The sequence below is a fragment of the Impatiens glandulifera genome, chromosome 3, assembly GCF_907164915.1.
Source record: "Impatiens glandulifera chromosome 3, dImpGla2.1, whole genome shotgun sequence".
Taxonomy (NCBI): Eukaryota; Viridiplantae; Streptophyta; class Magnoliopsida; order Ericales; family Balsaminaceae; genus Impatiens; species Impatiens glandulifera.
The window spans coordinates 14,205,066-14,215,990 of NC_061864.1; the positions used below are offsets into that span (position 1 = coordinate 14,205,066).

Genomic DNA, 10,925 nt, shown 5'->3' on the forward strand with positions numbered 1-10,925 from the left:
AAATTAATTTGAGAAGGATATGGTGAAGGTGAAAGAATAGTGGTTTAGAGAGATGAAATAATTTTGATATTTAAATGTATAAAATTGATAATTAGATAGTTGATATGATGTTTAAATTTTTAGAATAAAAACTGAGTTATTATTTTAATAACCAAAATAAAAAAACTCCATAATAACTATTGGTTGGTCAAATTTGATTAGACTAGCAATGGTGCCCCCATTTTCCTTAAAATTTCTCAATATATTTATCATGCATTGTAGTCTTATCTAATCAAAGGTATAATTTAATTGTTTGATTAAAAATGAGAAATCTGTAAAATGCATCGTTAGATTCTTATTTAAAACGGATTAGGTTATATTATGAGACATGAAACTCTCGTAAACAATTAACAACAATGAACATTTTACTCCTTAGGTAAACATTATTTCAAATCGTTAAGCCTTCAGATATTATAACGAGTAGAGATTGGATGAAGCACCATGTCCAATATTCTTATAATAATAATATGATAAAACAATGATAAATCTATGATACAAAAAACATGGAAGGGAATTTGATTCCCAATGAAATACTATACAAATAGAGAGACCACAAATCAACACCAAATCTCGTTTTACTCAAATGGAGAAACGCTTCGAGTACACATCAAACGGCTCATTAGCTGTTAATTGTGGCTCCTGCAACAGAATTATCCCGATTTTTAGCATTTCATCGTCAACAAACTTAACAAAGTTAGCCAATAACTGACATCGGGAAGTAATTTGAGACATTTTTAAAAGTACAGAAAGTTTAATGACGCGAAATGAACTTTTTTATCCTCGTATGAACGACTTAGTATTACCAATAAAACAAAATTTGTGTAAAGCATGTGGATTTCTTTGGTTTGTTAGTTTAAGGTTGAGTATGCTGTTGTTAAATTCAAACTTAAGAAGCTGAAATTGAATACTTTATGTAATGTATGTATGCAATTACCTGTCTCAGTCCACTGCTGGTAGATCCTGTCAAAAGCATACTGAGAAGAGAAGTAACAACGCCTCCTCCCAAATCATTATCCGAGCTTCGGATTGTAGACCTCATGGCAGTTAACATGTTTCCGTAAGTAGTTGCTTCTCCTCGTTCAATAGCTTGTATGAAAGAAAATGTCATTGCGCCAGTTGAGGTTACCTTGGATAAAGCCTTCACAAGAAGATAAAAAAGGGAAGTTTTTCAGATCGATGAATGAGAGAAATGCACTCGGGTTTTGGAGAGGAAGGTAATCTTACAGCTGTATCAGCAGAAGTTTGATGATCATCACAGCCACTGAATGAGATAACCTCACCACCATTGGTTCCTTTCCAGGTACCAGATGGAGGACGATGATCCTCCCACACATATTTCCCAGTCCTACAAATCCATCAATATATTCATCAATTGCAAGAGTGGACATCCAAAAAAAACATGGAATTCAATTTAGATTCTTGCCTTGGGAGCTTGTTTGATCTTGGGTTATTTAAGTTCTTTTAAAAAAAATATCTTTTCAACATTATCGTATATATCTTTTCAACCATCAAATCACTTAATTCATTAACTAAAATATCAAAATATTACTTTCCTTTTAGTAATTTAACTCAAATAATCCCAAAATACCCCACTTTTTCAACAAACAAATTTATTTATTTAATAACCCTACATCAAAGGAGCTCATAGCTAGACTGTTCTTATGTAAAAGAAGCAGTTTTGTAAAATCCACAAAAATATAAAAATGCATTCATTTACCTGTCCATCCTGCAAAGAAATGGCAAGTCCAAGACCGTGCCACTATGACAAGCATCAATGATGGCGTGAAGCTTGACCCCACGGGGGAGAGGCCTGACTATTGTTGCGTTAACTTCGTCATCTATAATCATTCCCTGCGTTTCAAAGTCCACTGGACATAGTGTTTCGTCAAACCCATCAATCTCATCACCAGTATAGTTCCTCTGTTGGGAACCATGTCCAGAGAAATGGAACAACAGAGAATCTCCAGGCTGACAACCTTGTACAAGCCAATACATTGCCATTCTCATATTATGTTTTGTGGGAAGTCTATATGGATCTGTTTCTTCTTCTGAAATATAACTTTCACAAAGGATTCAAATCAGAAATGACAAACCCAAAAGTTGATACATCATGGATAATCAGAAAACATGCAAATGAAGTTTTAACAGCACAGGAATAATATTTAAGAAAGGGGGCAAATCCTAGACCCGATTTGAACTGAAAAGGCTTGACTTGTGTTCCAACATGCATGTAATAATTAAGTGTGATTTACATTGTTCATTCCAATATTGTAACACACTTGAAATTCAACCACTTCTTTTGTTTTGTATTCTGCAACTCTGCACCAATATATCTCCCCACTATTCTTTTTACTCCCGGTGGTAGCAATTAGGTACTTGTGATTTGTGAAGTTCGTTTTCTGTAGTGATTATCATGCTAAATCATTTGTATCCTGAAAATCAGTCACCAAATACACCTCTAGCACAAATAGGAGGCGATGAATCTGTTTTAAGAGTACTGTAATGACCACATGCCTCGGATTACATTGCGGATGCTATTTCTTTTACTACATTTTATTTATGATCTATGTTAGATCATTGTATTTTCTATAAAAGAATACTAAGAATTAGTAAATATAATCTAGTAATAAATGCATTGCTAATTGTATTAGTAGGCAAGTTAATGAATGAAACCATGTTTTTCACTTCCATTTCCCTCCTGATCCTCCCCTGAACTATGAATAGTAAATGATTTTTCTCTTCTTTGTCAAAACATATCAATGTGCATTAATGAAAAAATAAGGTTACAAAACGGGAATTTTGTGTCATTAATGATGTCGGAATTGATGTGCCAACACATGAGTGAACTTGAAATCTAATAAGAGATAAATTCCATTTTTCAAAATTCAATCACGTGTTCCATGAGTTAAAGATTGTTTCTTTCCACTTCTAAAGGATGTCATTTCAAAGGAAAAAGGTAAAATGAAGAAGTAATAGAGTTTATCATGTGAAGAACGGGAAAACAGAGAAGAAATTACCTGTAAGCATAAGAATAGAGGATTCAGGAAACTTGAACCGGTTGATCAGCATATATTTCATATACTTAGCATCATTTATACATCCCTTGAGCTCATGGCGAGAATTCCTATAAGAAATCCCGCAGATCACCGCCCTCTTCCGACCATGAGCCGAAGGAATTTGTCCGGACGGCTGAGTATGTATCGGCGGCGGCGGAGGCGGGACCTGAGGGGGAACGTAATGATAGTTGTTGAAGCTCGTTGAAGAATAATTCGGCGGAGGAGGAGGTCCAGTGCGAGGGTCGGCGATCCGAGTGATGGCTTGACAAAGTGCGCAACGAATCGATTTAGCTCCGGGGGGAAGTTGCAACGGCGTGCGGCAACCAGAGCAATCAACTAGCATCAGCATTTCTAGAGAGAAAGTGCGAATCGATGATGAGAAATTAGAGAATCGGGATGATGATGAGATAAATCGCGTAAAGAGTCAATGGTCAATTGGAGACACGCTTAAGAAGTAATCGTTGTTCATGGAAGCAAGCAGGAGCGTGGAATCTGCCATGGGAGTAAGTGAATGAATACGAGGGAAAAGTAGAGGAAAACATCAACGTTGACTAATCAATTCATCTCTGGACCCATTTGTGTTTTTTTTGTTTGAATTGCACGTAATCTTAATTATATTTTTGATATGTTTTGAAATGAGATGAAATGAAATTTGAAAACATTTTTACATATTTTTTAAAGTTAAATATTGATATTTAAGGATTCTATTTTCATCATTAGTTTAAGTTAAAAAAAAATAAAAAAAAATTGGTGAACCCGAAAAAAATTTGAGAAAATTTAAATAGATATAGTTTATGTATTTAATTTCAAAATTTATAACAATATTATTTTTATTTTTGTTAAGGTATAACAATTTGAGCATATTTATATTTTAAATTGATTATTTTTTTAAAGATATATAAATACACTCTTAATACAATTTGAATGTAAAAATAATTGGAAAATAAAAGACGAGAGATAATTATATTTTAGTTTGTAAATGTAATAAATTAATTGTGAGAATGAAAATATTATATTAAAGTAAGAAGTTTGATAAATTAAATACCGTAACATTCAATTTAAAGTTCGAGTTTCATTCTATAAAAATAAAAATGATAAATTCGAGTTTAAAATAGTAATTAGTCAATACTTAATCAGTCCCTAAACTTTTACATATTTGCATCTAAAGGCATCAACTTTCTTGATACATTAAGACTAACCTCGAACTTCAAGAATATGTTTTTAAATTGGCCTTTTTATTAGTTTAAAGATATCCGTTAACTTCTGTGATCTTTCAAGATAAATTTCACAATCGCCTTCAGCTTCTTTAGTTAGAGTTATAAAACCATTGACTCTTAAAAGTATAAATATTGGTCCAATTTAAAAACATTAAGAAGAAAAGAAAAGAAAAAAACTATATTTTTTGAACATCTTATAAAAATATTAATTTATACGAAATATATTATAAAATATACTTTTGATAAGTTTTGTTATCTAAAAATACTCTAAGCAAAACGAACATCAAAGTCCAAAATATTATTTTTAAGTTATCTTTAAAAACTACAAAAATTAAATTAACAAATTAATCTAAATAAATTCTCAAAAATTCCCACGGCTCTTACTAGTAAGACTTTGTTAGTCGGTTAATATTATTTACCAAATTAATTTTATACTTAATTATATATATAAATAATATTATTTTAAAATAAATTCTTACCCTCAAAAAGTAATCTCTCAATTTTTAAAATTCACAAATTTGTTGACCTTTAACTGTATCATCTCTATTTAGCATTCAAAAATTAAATAAAGTTTGTAGATTTAACCTCAAATAATTGAATTCAGACAAGTTGAAGACCTATATTCCACTTTTAAAACACATCTAAATGTTTAATTAGCCATTCTCCTTTGTGAACCAAACGCCACCATCTAAATACGCTTGTTCATATAAAAAGCTCTACTTTGAAGCACTCGTGAAGAAGAACAAATGTCAGCATTATGTGTGACTAAAACAGTAGTAGAGAGAACAGACAAAATCTTCTCGAAAACAATCTACCATCACAAATGTCTTTTTTTTTTCTTCCTCAAACCAAAAAGTTAAAACCGGATTAAAGAGAGAATTCCATATCTGAAACTACAGCTAGTCACGATCTTCCCAAGCAGATCGTGTCTCTAGTGCTTCGTCATCCCTGATCCATCCTTTGATTCCATTGATGACAAAGAAGTACTGCAAAGAGAACATCGAGTAAGTATTAGGGACAAACTTAAATGGCCGAGAGAAACAGTGAAGAAGATAGGTAATTGAATCCAATAATGCTGCTTACTTGGAATGCTAAGATCAAGGGAATGAACATCTTTCCCCTCTCATTCGGGTTAGGCCCTTCAATCAACTTTTTGTCAACCAGGATTGGTTTGCTACCATTTAAGGCGACTTCTGTGATTGTGTTCACAAGATTCGAGATCCAAGCAGTGCCATTTGGAAGAATCTTAGAGAAGAAGAAACACATAAAATAGATTATTTTAATGATAACAAAGTATATAATTACATATTAACTTCCACCAAACCTTTTCATCAAAGTCATTCTTGTTGCATCTTCCACTGTTCTCAACCAACTCTATTGGAATTGGGAATCCCTGTGTCACAGTTGTAATTATTAGATACAAAAACTTTGGATCCAGAAACGTTTATGTTGGGAAACTAAAATTAGTTATAGACAGATTGAGAAATTTATTGGTTGTTTCTTGTCTAGATCTAGATGCATAAACAAAAAGTCATATAAGTATTTCCAAATGGGGGAATTAGTGACATGATTGTAAACAGTTATAATAATAGGGGTAAGAACCATTGTATTAGAATATGTTGAATTAAATTAAAGTTTACAGTCTTCTCTCATCTAAGTTCATATAAATGAAAATAAATTTTGGGGCAGGAATTCCTTATATTATTGAGCTTTCTTCATTTGTTTGACGACAATTCAATAAGTTAAGAACATATTCTATAGAGATGACATTCAACAACTATCCTTCAAATCTCTAATAACCACTAGCTTTGTTTGATAAAAGCATTCAAATCATCAATGAAAGCATTCAAATCATCAACTAAAATACCCCTACTTTATTTTTTTTATAGCATTTTAAAATACAAAAAATATTTAATTGTTTAATCCAAAAACTCCCAAATAATCTACTCTTTCATCCAAATCCAACTAAGGCCTTGTTCAGATTGGATTATTTGAATAATCAACCAATAACCCACTATCTTCTCATCAATAACCTCGTTCAAATCATTAAACAAAATATCCAAAATACACTTTCTTTTTAAAAAAAAATAATTTTCATTATGCATATATATTCTTTTCAATGGGTGAAACACCCAGTTCAAAGAAGCAGGCACTCTAATTACTAAGTTATACATTTGTTTCATTATATATTAATATCTTTTAAGTAATTTTACCCAAATAACACATTTTTTCATAACTCTGAACAATTTTTTTATATAAACCGAATCTTTTTTTCCCCAAGGTGTCAGATATTCAAAAATAAACCTACATCAAACAAGTTCTTAGACTGAATTAAGTACTCTTAAGGGGAAAGTGCCAACAAAGTACCTGAACTTCTTGCTTATTTATACGAGCTCCTTGTCGAACAACTTTCAAAAGGGCCTCGGACCTCCTAGAGAAGAAATCCTCATAAGTCAAACTATCAGGCGGAGTGAGCTGAGCATGTGTCAGCACTACCATCCCTCTCTTCCATATACCTTTACCAAAACTATCGGTTATAGCTCTAACAATCTGCTTATCCAAATTGTCCACTCTGTACGAATCTAGCCGGTCCACATAGAGCAGAACATCAATTGTCTTGTCCAACAGAAACCTGTTCATATAGTAAAGTTCAGTCAAAAAGTATAACGAGAAGTCCAAACTAAGCTAATCCAGACCTTTTTATGAGCTCGAGTGCTTGGTCATTCACATATCCTCCTTCAACAAGGCCAGGAGTGTCAATTATGTTCAATGTAAAACCTGCTCTTGTTCGAGAAACCATCACAGGTCTTGGCCCTTCAGACTACCATTCAAAACAAAACAAAAATATCATAAGAATCAGAATACAGTTTTGCTCACACATGAAACAAATATGGAGATTGACAATACCTGAAAAGCACTGACTGCCATCACTCTTTCCCCTATAATTGAATTCACAGTTGAGGATTTCCCAACCCCACCTTTCCCCATCACAAGGATGGTCAAAGTGTTTACATTCTAGAGTAGCATAAGAACAAAACCCAACAGATAAGTTTAATGAAAAACGAAAATAAATGTTTGAAATGGCTCACCTCTTGCTTGAGCTTTCCTAATAACTCATGCAATCTTGACTGGGTTGCGGAAGGAAACTGCTGAATTCCAACCCATTCTCGAGGTTGAGCCATTGTTTGAACAACGGAAGAAAGATTCAGCCTATGATGGGTTACTTCAATTAGAGAATTAACGATAAGATTATGACTAGGGTTTATGCTGTTTTTGAAATTGAAATTGAAATCGAAGATAAACCCTTAAGCTGTGAAGTTAATTGAAAAGTGAAAGGAAAAGAAGCAAATGTGGAGACTTACTTATCTTTCTCTCAGCACAGCGCGAGAGAAGAGGCGCAGAGATGGGATGGCTGAGAATACGATGGGGTTTTAGAAAAAGATTGTTTCTTTATGCAAAATAAGCCCTTATCGTCTTCAATTCTCTTTCTCTCTCCTCTCCACCGAACTGTATTTATTTTCTCACACTAAAAGTTGACGGCGTGACGGTCAGCTCATTTATTATACATGTCCTCATATCTTTAAATTTATATTATTTTCCCCTCAAACTTCCTCCCTTAGTAAACCATTCTTTTAAATTATTCCACTTTTAATATTTTTTAATTCTTCAACACTTTATTTAAATAAGGGAATCAGAATAGAAATGAGATTATAGATGTGTGGAATGAGAATGAGTATAATAGTGTTTGGATATTTATATTCGGATATTTTCATTCCACTGACCATGTTTAGATTTATTAGAGAGAAATTATTAATATTATTATGTAATTGAATTATATCAATATTTTTATTTTTTAATTATTATATTTTATTTAATTAAAATATAAAATATTAATTTTTTTATATTATAATAGTTTAAAATATATAAAATATTGAAATATGTCCTAATTTAAATTTATTTTATTGTACTCTGTCTAAATAAAATTTATTCGACTTATATTATTCACTAATATGAATTATATATGAAATGGATAACTCAAACTATTTATTTTTATTTTTATTTTAATTAACAGGTTTTTGACTCCTTTATTGTTTAACACGTTTTTAATTAATTTTACACGTTTTTTATTATTTATCACATTTTTTTACTTATAAATACGTTTTTAACTCGTTTAATAAATATTTGACTTGTTTTTGTTCTATTTAACATTTTTTAGTTGTTTAACACGTTTAACATATTTTTAACCCGTTTAATAAGTATTTGATTCATTTAATCTCATTTTTAATACTTTTTAAATTTGTTTAACACAATTTTTATTTATTCAATTTAATTCACATCTGACTTTTAACAATTTTTATCTCAAAATTTAAGTATGTAAATTAAAAATTAATAATGTATAGATGAAAAGAGAGGGGAGAGTGACGAGAACGATCCAGTTAATGATTCAACATGAGAGCAGGAAGGTTGAAAGGAGAGTGATTATTTTTTAATTAAAATTATTATTTTTATTTAATTTGAATAACCCTAATTCAATCTAAATTAAAATTAATTCAAATTCAACATAATTCAAATTTAATCCAAACCAAATTACCTTACCAATTTATATTTTGGGTCTGGCCCATCCCTATCGTCCACTATATTTAATTTTTTTTTTTATAAAATGTTAAATATTCTTAAATTCTCTTATGATTTGTCTACATAATAAAAGGAATGTGATTTATTTGTTTAATATGAGAATATTTTATCTCAGTATTAGTTAATTCACAAATACATATATTAAAATAACTTTATTTTTATTTTTTATATTAATATTTTTTTCACCGAATAACTCAATTTGAAAAACATTTTATTTAAATAAGTAATTGTATTTTACATGACAATAATTCTGGGCCTCTGGCATGTAGGTCTGACTCCTGGGTAAGCCCAGTTAAAGCAGCCCATGAAAATTTTAAACCAAACTATTAAAAGTACATTTATACTTTGATAATGTTAGAGTTATTTATTGTATTAATTTTTATTTTCTCCTCTTAAATATATATTACTCATAAATACATATCACTTAATATATCTTCTCTCTTATTAATCACTCAAATTCAACTTAATTTTATTAAAATCAATTTATAATATTTTTATTTTTAATATAAATCAATCCATACAATCTGTTTAATCTTTTTTTTTTAAATTATTTAAATTTAAACTAAATTAAATTTTAAATGTTATACCATATTTTGATAAATTATTATTAGTAACTAATTACTAGACAACTCGTTACAATCTAATAAAAATAAACTAAGTTTTTCAATGTGAGGGTAAGAGTCTATACCTACAAAATCAAATGTCAAGCTTTTTTCCACTTACAACCTTTTAAATTGAAAAGGTTAGTTTGTAAATTAAAATCTTTTTATCAAGATAATTTATAATATTAAATGAAATAATATTATAAGACTAGTTAACGAACAATCAGAACCTGCGTAAACCCAGTTAGTCCCTTGGATTAAGGCATCACCTTCAAGTTAGACATGACAAATTTTTGAGTTCCGAACCAGACCCAGACCCAAATTTGTCCCGAAAAAATTGAGTAATTAAATTATCCAAAATATTTGTTCAGAACCGATGGGTACACGATCCTGAACCAGTCCCAAAGATAAAATTTGGAAAAAGGATGAGATAATGAATAACGTGACACAATTTGATTTGCTAAAAAAATATTAAATTTTCTCTTTTTACTATATCTCTACTCACCCTTTATCATTCTTTCGATAAATTTGATACCGCATCATTTAGTCTCTTATCACTCTTTTTTTAATACTCATTTAACTACTTTAATATATTCTTACATTTTTAACATATATATATAATAATAATAATGCTTAATTTCAAAGTTTTCGGATTGCCGGGTCGAGAGTTGTGGTTAATTTAGATATATATATATATGAGAGTAAATGAAAATTTTGGGTTGAATTGTGGGTTAACCCGCCTAAAAACTTAAAACGGTTAAAAATAAAATAAAAAAATGATATATGTATGTTTCAAACTTACAACCTAATAAAACAAGTACAACCTTTTATATTAAACCTTAATAGTGAAAAAGAGAGTTTAATCCCCTTTTATAGTCTAGCGACAAAAAAAGATGAATATTCTCACCCTAAGGTCCTAGGTTCGAACCCGTCAGGCGATAAGTTTTGCGTCTAGTTAAATAGTTAAGTGTGTTTGTTGGCTACATGTTTAATCTGTTGTCCCATTTTACCCCATCAAGTTAGTTCAATGGTAAAAGTCGCTTAAGAGACTAAAATGTCACAAGTTCGACTTTATCTAAAAGCACTTTTAATTTAAGTGAAGAACCATGACTATGGAGTGTCATGCTAGTTTTACTTTAATTTTTTTTAAAAATTAGTTAATTACGAAAGAAATTGATACATTTCTTAATTTTTTTATTTTAATAATAAATCTAAACAAATAAAATTAATAATTCAAAATTTATTTAAAATTATAATAAAAAATCAACATTAATAATATAATAATAATTCATTTATATATATATATATATATATATATATATATATATATATATATATATATATATATATATATAATAAACCTTATTGAAAAATTT

At 29.9% G+C, this 10,925-nt stretch overlaps 2 protein-coding genes across 3 annotated transcripts; both read right to left on the minus strand.

Moving 5' to 3' along the window:
* Positions 1 to 449: 449 nt before the first annotated feature.
* Positions 450 to 3,582, minus strand: LOC124930089 (metacaspase-1-like). Its single transcript, XM_047470453.1, has 5 exons — positions 3,057 to 3,582; positions 1,757 to 2,087; positions 1,264 to 1,384; positions 974 to 1,177; positions 450 to 678 (listed from the first exon to the last, which is right to left on the minus strand). The coding sequence occupies exons 1-5, from the start codon at positions 3,442 to 3,444 to the stop codon at positions 619 to 621; spliced, it is 1,104 nt and encodes a 367-aa protein (XP_047326409.1). The 5' UTR covers positions 3,445 to 3,582; the 3' UTR covers positions 450 to 618.
* A 1,417-nt stretch (positions 3,583 to 4,999) lies between these two features.
* LOC124930701 (translocase of chloroplast 34) lies at positions 5,000 to 7,823 on the minus strand. 2 transcript variants are annotated; one of them, XM_047471042.1, is made up of 8 exons: positions 7,675 to 7,823; positions 7,402 to 7,522; positions 7,220 to 7,327; positions 7,009 to 7,133; positions 6,680 to 6,944; positions 5,637 to 5,705; positions 5,396 to 5,557; positions 5,000 to 5,298 (listed from the first exon to the last, which is right to left on the minus strand). In XM_047471042.1, the coding sequence occupies exons 2-8, from the start codon at positions 7,492 to 7,494 to the stop codon at positions 5,212 to 5,214; spliced, it is 909 nt and encodes a 302-aa protein (XP_047326998.1). In that variant the 5' UTR covers positions 7,495 to 7,522; positions 7,675 to 7,823; the 3' UTR covers positions 5,000 to 5,211. The 2 variants fall into 2 exon arrangements, with proteins under 2 accessions (XP_047326998.1, XP_047326999.1); XM_047471043.1 differs by having other exon boundaries at positions 7,402 to 7,535; positions 7,675 to 7,802.
* Between the last annotated feature and the right edge of the window lie 3,102 nt (positions 7,824 to 10,925).

What these genes read in the sequence shown, in the direction of transcription:
- LOC124930089 (XM_047470453.1), bottom strand. Translation starts at nt 3,444, where the DNA reads ATGCTGATGCTAGTTGATTGCTCTGGTTGCCGCACGCCGTTGCAACTT. An exon ending in CTCTATTCTTATGCTTACAG is followed by an intron (nt 2,088 to 3,056) that starts GTAATTTCTTCT and finishes GTTATATTTCAG; the next exon opens with AAGAAGAAACAGATCCATAT. An exon ending in AAACTTCTGCTGATACAGCT is followed by an intron (nt 1,178 to 1,263) that starts GTAAGATTACCT and finishes CTTCTTGTGAAG; the next exon opens with GCTTTATCCAAGGTAACCTC.
- LOC124930701 (XM_047471042.1), bottom strand. Translation starts at nt 7,494, where the DNA reads ATGGCTCAACCTCGAGAATGGGTTGGAATTCAGCAGTTTCCTTCCGCA. An exon ending in TAGGAAAGCTCAAGCAAGAG is followed by an intron (nt 7,328 to 7,401) that starts GTGAGCCATTTC and finishes ATGCTACTCTAG; the next exon opens with AATGTAAACACTTTGACCAT. An exon ending in CCTTGATCTTAGCATTCCAA is followed by an intron (nt 5,299 to 5,395) that starts GTAAGCAGCATT and finishes TTCTCTTTGCAG; the next exon opens with TACTTCTTTGTCATCAATGG.